At 41.8% G+C, this 9,728-nt stretch overlaps 1 protein-coding gene across 2 annotated transcripts in view; it reads right to left on the bottom strand.

Annotated features, from left to right (window-relative positions):
• Nucleotides 1-2,283: 2,283 nt before the first annotated feature.
• The window catches only part of LOC106809239 (ataxin-3-like), a 12,260-nt gene continuing 4,815 nt past the window's right edge, over nt 2,284-9,728 (bottom strand). Inside the window, exons 5-7 of one of the 2 annotated variants that reach the window (XM_014812242.1) lie at nt 5,119-5,211; nt 3,436-3,675; nt 2,284-3,123 (exon numbers count right to left, since the gene is read on the bottom strand). In XM_014812242.1, coding sequence (XP_014667728.1) covers nt 3,059-3,123; nt 3,436-3,675; nt 5,119-5,211 — 398 coding nt within the window. In that variant the 3' untranslated portion in view covers nt 2,284-3,058. Of the gene's footprint in view, nt 3,124-3,435; nt 3,676-3,866; nt 3,920-5,118; nt 5,212-9,728 lie in introns of those variants that run through there. The other variant, XM_014812243.1, reaches the window with a different exon arrangement.

The raw sequence follows: 9,728 nt of genomic DNA, 5'->3' as shown, positions 1-9,728 counted from the left end.
CGGGAGTTCACGAATAGAGAATCGGGAGTGCACGAAGATTCTAGTCATGCTGTTATGATGTGTCATGAGAGCATCTTATGCTAAACAGGATGTGTGATAAACACGCAGGATGTACGCGTGTTACGTCACTACCCTGTATAAACGCTACTAGTCACGTGACGTATACTATTTACGCTGCTCTGCCGGAGGCCTACTACTACAACTACTAGCGCTAGTGAACGTCTTTGACTGAAGAACAAAACCTCGTAACGATCGTAATTATTAGTCTTCAAAGTCCAAATATCGAAGACGGAAAGAGGATCAGTTAGACAGAACAACGCTGCCGATCGCAGTAGAAAAAGCCTCAAATGTGCAATTTACTAAAGAGGAAGGGAGAAAATTCCAATACGGAATTACAGAAACAAAGAAGCTAAAAAACCGGAAGCCTTGTGCGTTTTATCTAACAAACGTGATTATTTGCAATGCGTGGTTTTTGTGCATTTCCGGCAAAAACGCATAACGTGCAAAACGTATGCAGTGTGAGGTTGCTGGTCCTGTGTCATGCATTCACTACAACTACACGCGTAAAATAACAACAGCCTTCATAATTCTGTCTTGCTTGCATCATCTGGACAACAGCTGGCTCGTGACGTAACGAGATTAAATATGCGTGATTTCGCATTCACCTATTTCACGCTACTATATTATCGGGATTGAATAATAATAAATAATAATTAATAATATATTATTATTCACGATCCTGATATTATATGCTGCCAGGTGTCAATAGAATTTATGCGTGCGCGCATGCGGGCGTAGGCCTACATATATACAAAAAGTATATATATACTACTAGCTACTACTACTCAGATCACCACGTTTGCACCTCTGTGATTTAACAAGGCGACCCGCAGACCTACGTACGGATATACAGGATTGCTCTAGGCACGCATGCACCTACTTATCTCAGTTTTAGGACACGTGATATCGTCAGGGTTACTTACTGAACTTTATTAGCACTTGCAGATCGAAGGTAGACAGAGTCATCAACCTTTAGTTCAAGCACGGTGTACGTACACAGTGTGCACAAATGTAAATTTAAATTTCAGAAGAGCATTTCACTGCATACGGGGATTAGCATCAAAGCAAATCGCGTACATTTAGAAACCACGTAAATTCGGAAGGATGTCGTCCACACACACGAATTTATGCAGTTTCTAAGTGCATGATTTCGCGCGTGTGTGTGCGTGTGCGTGCGTGCGTGCGAGCGCGTGCGAGCGTGTGTGTGCGTGCGCGTGTAAATAAAAAATAATACTTCACTGAACTGAATGAAAACAGAAGTTTAAGTACAGCATATGTAAACCCTTAACGATTTAAAATAACACCTCAAGGACGATGTGTATATCGGGTAGATACGACTGAGGTGGTGGAACGATGCCTTCTCGTGGAGAATTTGTAAAAAAAAATCATAGCATAACAGAAATGAAAAAAACATTAACAAGAGTTAGATATTAATTTCCAGCTGTACACGGAGGTACAATTTTCTAAAATAAACCAAAGAAAACTCGGCGCACTGTCATGCGCTGGTGGGTGGCATGTATTCTGCACTGATGCACTAGTGGGTGGGGGGTGGCACGCCATCGTACTTAGATCTACTGGCCATATGTCAGCTTGGGTCGCAACTCTACCACACAGTACGGCACCGAGAAAACAGACCTGCGTTCACTGCCCAATCCGCGCAAGTGGCACAGCCAAAAAACTAGTGCCATCTTCAGAAGAGACGAGCTAACGTTACAGTTTAAAAATAACTCTCAGAGAGACAGCAACAGACGATATCAACAACATGACCTTCCGTGAGTTTATAAGATATGCAGCATATTTACGTCATGAAGTTAATTACGCCCGGCCGTCCCAAAACTAACAAGGCAAAAAACTCATAGAAAAGGCAGACAAGATATCGACAATGCCAGAAAGGCAGGACAATTACAGGGAAATGCATTTGAAATAGATATCAAATCACTCATGTCGCATTTGACTTTAGAACCGACGTGAACACCGCACCCGAACATTCAAAACGTGTTGACACTCGCTAAAAAACAAGCTGCCATAACTCAATAACCGATGCCAAACTTATTTGTATCGCTTCGATTGCATTATTTAAAAATGAGGGACTTTCAGCTATTTAATCCCATAAATAATCTATAGTTAGAATAGAATATTAGCGAGAACATGAAAATCGTGTGAATGTCGTTAACATTTTCATACTGTTAGTTTCCAACAAAATATAAAACCTTGAGAGAAATGTCGTCGTGAATAATTTCAAACATTCATTTATTTACACACAAAATGTACACTGTTTGTCAATCACAATACATTTAGGCTACAAGCGTGATTACAGAAGTCAATACTTATTTACGCTGCTGTTCCTGGAAAGCCGACTTATCCGGTGGCGTCATCTATGAACAAAACTTCTCATGAAACGAAATTCTAAGTATAGTTAACGAGTATCAGGGGTTAACAATGATTATTAATTTATTATTATTTAATTAATCAATTATTTATTAATACTAATAATTTTTGTCATTATTAACCCCTGCCAGTACTAACTGGACATCAGGATAATCGTAAGGACTATAACAGGGAAATGAACCTGTCGTGAGATCCGAAAATAAACACTCTGTACATACTCTTTGGAGATGATAAAATTCCTCAATATTTTCCACCATTCACAACCCGTTCTCATTCAACCAAAACCCTAATGCATGCCATGCCATTAGCATGCACGTATAATGCGGGAATGTACGCACGAGGTTTAAATTCACGAGCATGGCAAAGATGCATGACGTTGATCACACAAAGTAACAGCACATTCTATCTGCAATTCGTTACCATTGCAACTGTCGTTGATCTTCCACACCACGTTCGCCGTGAGAGAATCTAATCTTCGCTAAAATCGAAGCTTTGTTAATCCGCTGGCGGTTGCACTGTTACCTCCCTCCAAAACCTCAGTATGTCAGAACTTGGATAGCTTACATCGATACTTTCAGCACCACGTTCAGTTTCCGATCCAGAGACCGCATCATTTCGTTTCCATGGATAGATGTATAGCTGCCAGTAGCATTTCATCCTCTGACATTTCACTAACTGAAACGGACAACCACAAAAGCTCCAACCTCGAAACCAGCTTACGCACCATTCACGAACCACCCCAGAAAATTATCAAGATTTTTTTTTAAAACTCGTTCGAATCTAACCCAACGAGATACAATCCAAAGCTCCAACATTACACCATTCACGCACCGCCCCATAAAATTGTCATTAACATTAAAAAAAATACTCATTTGAATCTAACCCAACAAGACCCAATCTAGCATTCTAAATACAACAGTATTACCGAAGTACTTCTACTGATTCAAATACCAAAAAAATAAATAAAAAATTCAAACGCGAACCTACCCGGTTGCCACGGTTCGGTCGCACTCGCGGAAGGCCCCCGTATACTGCCGGTGGCGCCCCCTGGCTGCTCCGCCGTGGTGGCCGCGGCACAGCTGCGTTGCCCCGCTTCTGTCACGTTCGTGGCGCCTCCTTGTCGCTCCAGTCTGTCGAGAAACGCCTGCCGTCTCTGTCGCACGTCCGACGGCGACGGTTCGACTGCCGGGGACGCACCCCCGCTGCCTTCACGTAACACCCCGCTGTCTGCAGATAGAAGGAGCATTCGCATGAGAAACACGAGCAGACTTCTCACTCCGCCTACTCACACGTAGCGAAAGTAGGACACGGTCATGCACCCCTACCACCCTCACGTAACACCCTGCTGTCTGCACATAGAAGGAGCATTCGCATGAGAAACACGAGCAGACTTCTCACTCCGCCTACTCACACGTAGCGAAAGTAGGACACGGTCATGCACCCCTACCACCCTCACGTAACACCCCGCTGTCTGCACATAGAAGCGTTCCATATGAGAAACGAGCAAACAGCTTATGGGCGATTCCATACGTGTCGGACGGGACATTTTTATGGGTTATTTAAGCATTTTTTACAGTTGTTCATGTCAGATTTTAGAAATATATCTAACAATATAAACATTATATCATGTATTTAAATTGCAACTTGAAAACAATTGCTCAATAATTGTTTGTACTAAGAGAACCACACATAAAGTCATGTGTCGGACGGGACACCAAGTGGACATTGTATTTGAAAACTGTACCATTAGGATTTTCACATTTCATAGAACAGTAGAAGTTCACAATCTCATAATTTACATAAAACATTTTTCTAAAAGTTTCATTTTATAAAATACTAATATTAAATTGATTGACTGCAACCATATCCAGATTCACAAAACAAAATAGTTAAATTTTGAATTTCTTGAAGGTTTAGGGTGTTAAGAAAATAATAGCATATCATTTTTAGCTGAAATGATAATTTTATTGTCCTATGTTCATGTTCACTTTCACATTGAATTGCCCTTATGAGCACATGAGTATGAGTTCGATATGAATAACATCAAGAGCTTATAATACCTAGAGTTTACAACGGAAAACGGGAAAATAGTGCTAATTCACTACATGATTATTCTACTTTGCCTGCGAGTCTAGAATAATTTTATGGTATTGCATTAAGCAGAATTCTTTGCTCTCTAAAACAAGACCAACCGCTTGTCAATACGATACTCCTAGGCTGAGATTGGGAAATTTAGGAAGTATTGTCTGCATGCGCGATTAAGATAATAATTTTGTTTATCTATTTTATTAATTTTTCTCTCCCTTCCTCGTTAGTAAATTGCAAATTTGAAGCTTTTTCTACTGTAATGTGCAGTGTTGATCTGTCTATTTGATCAACTTGTCTCTTCCGTCTTCGATATCGTCCCTTGGACTTTGAAGACTGATATTTACGAGGTTACGAGGTTATTATTAGCACAGCACACGAGCAGAAACCTTATCACGCATAGCAAAAGTAGGAGAACATTCGGTCGGCTTTACATTCCGATTAATTCCAACTATTTGCAAATTACCCTCGGATAATAATTGGTAAATCGGGTAATTAATAGGTAAATGCTTCGTTCTTCGAATATGGTAAAATTGGGAACTTTAGGAATTATCGTCTGCGTGTGCACGTGATCAGGATCGTTACCTTGAATGCTAAGCATCATGGCTGCCTTCAGCTCCTCGCTCTCATCCTCCTCGATCGCGCGCCGACTCAGCTCTAGCGCCCTCTGTAGGTCACCTTCACAAACAAAAGAACACACTTTATTACACCATCATCGGCGTCTTATGTTAACCGACGCGCTCCGCAAAGTGGTGCCACCGAACGACCAAACAATCGATATATAGAATATATACATGATAACTACATGCGATTGCACATTCGAAATCCCTGCAGAAGACCGGGGTAGCTTAGGTCTCACTGACAACAAAGGTATGAGGCGGTTGCTGATGGCTTCATGTATTGCCGCCGCTCACTAGAGCGCAGCATAGTCACATTCTTGCCTAGCCGCGAAAAATGCAGACACGCATTCAGGGGTCGAAATTAGATTTTTATTATGGTATCCATTCGGGATACCAGGTATTGAAATCTGGTATCACCCCCAAAGATCTGGTATCCCATTTTTTGGGTGTTACACCTATCAAAAAATGCGGATACGTGTTACACCTAGAAAAAATGTGAACACGCGTTACACCTATCAAAAAATGCGAATACAAGCGTTACACCTATAAAAAAATGCAGACATGCGTTACACCTATACAAAAATGCAGACACGCGAACGCGTGTTACACCTATCAAAAGATGCGGATACGCGTTACACCTCTTAAAAAATGCGGGTACATATTACACCTATCAAAAAATGCAGATACAAGCGTTACACCTAGAAAAAATGTGAACACGCGTTACACCTATCAAAAAATGCGAATACAAGCGTTACACCTAGAAAAAATGTGAAATGCAGCGTGTTGTGTGTGTGTGTGCGTGCGTGGTGACCGCCGTGCGTCGCGTGTGGCTTGTGTATGTGTGTGTGTGTGCGGTGACTGATGTGTCTGATGTGTGCGCGCGCGGCCGCGGTGGCGTGCGGAGCTTCGTGCATGTGGGGCGTGTGTGTGTTGCATAACGCTCTCTTCTATGGCGTGTGTTGTTGTGGCTTTCGCTCTCTCTCAGTGTGTGTGGTGTGTGTGGTGGCGTGCGTGCGTAGCGTGCGTGTGCACGGCGCTGACTTATTAACCATCGCATAGATATGCCTTATATACATATATAAGTTGCTAGCTGAAGTAAAGATAATTATCCTTTTCTTATCTTCCCTCATTCTATATGTTATCCGTGTCTTTCTTATCTTTCTTTACTTCCTAGAATGCATTCCAGGGTGTCAGCCGTAACGATCTAGTCCGATGGAAAATATTGGCGAATACGATGGTTAATTGATTATTTAATTTATATATTAATCGAGGTGATTGGGAAGCAAAGAGTGAAGCAATGGTGTCTGGTTTCGGGCAGAACGGTTGGCTCAAGCTGGCATCGGTTTTTCGATCTAGGTTACTCATATTTGTCGTCCGTCGGCTGACGCTACCACCGTGGCAAGGGCGACCCGTGTTGAAGGTCCCCTGCCTGAGCAGACGACAACCCGGCTCAATGCGGCCGCGATCAGTGGCTGCGGCGCGAGATAGTTAAGACTAGAAGATAGATCAAAGTACGTGTGCGCTACGCACGTCGCACAAACGATGGATGCGATTTCGCCGACGTTCACGCAGCGTTGTTTATTGAATTTTGTGATAGAGTGACCGTGGTCCGCGATTTTTTAATAGGTGTAACGCCGTAATTTTACATTATTTGTAGGTGTAACAACGTAATCCGCATTTTTTAATAGGATGGTGTAGCACGTACACCCCGCATTTTTTTGATAGGTGTAATGCGTGTCCAGCATTTTTTGATAGGGTGTAAATGCGTGTCCCATTTTTGATAGGTGTAATGCGTGTCCAACATTTTTTATAGGTCGTTAGTCGGTGTCTGAATTTTTGATAAGGTTGTAAGCGTGTCTAACATTTTTTAATAAGTGTAACGCGTGTCCGCAATTTTTGATAGGTGTAACGCGTGTCTACATTTTTTAATAGGTGTACGCAGTGTCCCATTTTTAGCTACCTTGACATCGTCAAGAATGAGCTCTATTGCCATTGGGTCATCGTCCGTCGTACGTCCGTCCGTCCGTCCGTCCGTCCCTTCCATCAACAATTTGGCTACGGTCATACGTAACTCAGGAACCGTTTGACCACATGTGTTTGAACATTGGGTAATAGTTGTTACTGCTGTGGCAGAGGTTTGAAGCGTTCCTATTTTAGAGACGCCAGTCGACGTGACTTGTACGCAGCCAGCGGGCCAAAAAATTTCTTGGCAAAATGAGGAATTGCCCTGTAGTTGTTCAGCGTTCAACGGAGTTTTTCCTCATTTTTTGAGTATGTGAATGATAGGGCAGGGGGTTTTGATAATTTAAAAAATTATGCAAATTACAGTAGTTTTGCAATGTATTAGCATTATGATTAAGACACGCACGTAACAGTCTGTGAGTGTCCCACGTCTCTATGGTTCGTTCACAAGGATTGTTCATTGAAATATCTTTAATGAAAAATTAAGAGTATTTCCCTTTACACCTGCCGATGAAAGGTCGTATATTAGAGTAAAGTTTTACAAAAACATGTCGGACACAGCCTAACCTGATTTATTTCGGAACAGCGCATCGCAGCTATATTGCAGCTACATCGGCAGGTAGATATAGCGCTACGTGGATAAGTGTATGCCTCTCAATCTGTAACAGTTACAATTTGGAGCCTCCGCTTTTAGGCAGGTTAATATTAGTAAAAAGTTAATTGGATCGATTAAGGTGTAACGCCATCACTCGCCCACATCTCAGACTTCACAGCTAAACTTTAGTTTATCAGATAAATTCCAATAGTAGATTATCAGAGGTATATAATGGGGAGTTCTCCGCATATTTACTCTGTTATTCTCACTATAAATGTACGTCGATGGATTATGTCAATTAAAATGACTTGCTTTCAACTCACTCATTTGGTGTCCTTTTTTGTGGTGAGTACAGTGTCATTGACACTTTCATTTAATAGTGTACGCGGTGTCTGCGATTTTTTAAGGGGTACGCGTATCTGCATTTTTTGAGTGGAGGTGTAACACGCGTTCGGTGTCTGCTTTTATGTACTAGGTGTAACGCATGTCATGCATTTTTTTATAGGGTAACGAGTGCCATTTTTTATAGTGTGTACATCCAAAAAAGGGGGATAGCCAGATCTTTGGGGGGGGATCCAGATTTATAATACCTGAGTATCCCGAATGGATCGCTTATTAAAAAGTCGTACTTTCGACCCGTGAATGGCGGTGTCTGCATTTTTCGCGGCTTAGGCAAGAATGTGACTTATTGCTGCGCTCTATGTGAGGGCGGACCCTTACATTGAGCCGATCAGCAATCGCCTCACACTGTGTTGTCAGTGAGACCTAAGCAACCCGGTCTTCGTGCAGGGATTTCAGAATTTGTGCAGAATCGCGTCTAGTTTCTATATATTGTTATATATCGATTCGTTTGGTCGTTCCGCTTCTGGCCTTTGACGGAGCGCGGTCAGGTTGATAAGACGCCGATGATGGGTTAAAGTGTGTTTTTTATGTTTGTGAAAGGTGACGCTAGCGAGGGGCCTAGAGCGGGTCGGGCGCGATCGAGGAGGTGAATGAGGAGGAGCTAAGGCGCCATGATGTGCGCATGCAAAGGTACGATCCCGATACATGCCCGCTAGCAGCGATATCTAACCAAGTTCCCATTTCACCGATAGTCGGAAGAACGAAGATTATATTATCTACTCCGATTCCCAATTATTAGTCCGAGAGGTATTTTGAAATGTTGGAATTAATCGGAATGTAAGCGAGTGCCGAATGTTCTGCCTAGTTGCTATGTGATAAGGTTTTGCTCGGTGTGACTGTGTAATAATGAACCTCGGTACACCCACTCGTGAATATCAGTTTTCAAAGTCCAAGGGACGGATATCCGAGACGAAAGACAAGTTGATTAAGTAGGACAGATGCAAACTGCACGATTATACAGATAGAAAGCTGTCACAGTTTGTCAGATTTTCTTAACGAGGTGAAGTGGTAGAGAAAAAAGTTAATAAATATAGATGACAATAATTTTTCTTATCGGCGCATGCAGACTATACTTCTAAAATTTCCGCATCTCAAGCCTAGGAGTATGGTTCATTGACAAGCTGGTTGGGTCTATGTTTAGGAGAGAATTCTGCTTATGAAATACCATATAAATTATTCTAGACGCGATGGCGAATCGAATATCATATGTATGCTGACTTTAGCACTATTTTCCCGTTGTTCCGTTTAAACTTTAGGTAGTTAAGCTCTTGTGGTTCATACGAACTCGACTCATGTTGCGCTCTTAGGGGCAATTTCAATGGGAAAGTGACTGAACATGGACAATAAAGTTTTTCATTTCATGCTGGAAACGATGAAGATATGCTATTAGTTTCTGTACCGGCTTAACCTCTGAAGAAGTTGCAAAATGTTAACTAATATTTGTTTTTAGTGTGATCTGGGATTGGTTGCGAAGTCAATGCATTTAATATTAGTATTTTTAAAAATTGAACTTTTAGGAAAAATGTGTTATGAATTTATGGAGGTTCGTGATTCTAATGAATGTGGAAAATCCTATGGTAGCAGTTTTAATACAGATGATCTCGCTTTTTTTCCCC

The sequence above is a fragment of the Priapulus caudatus genome, unplaced genomic scaffold, assembly GCF_000485595.1.
Source record: "Priapulus caudatus unplaced genomic scaffold, Priapulus_caudatus-5.0.1 Scaffold339, whole genome shotgun sequence".
Lineage (NCBI taxonomy): Eukaryota > Metazoa > Priapulida > Priapulimorpha > Priapulimorphida > Priapulidae > Priapulus > Priapulus caudatus.
Note: the sequence above shows the minus strand (reverse complement) of the source record. Positions and strands in the feature narration are given on the sequence as shown.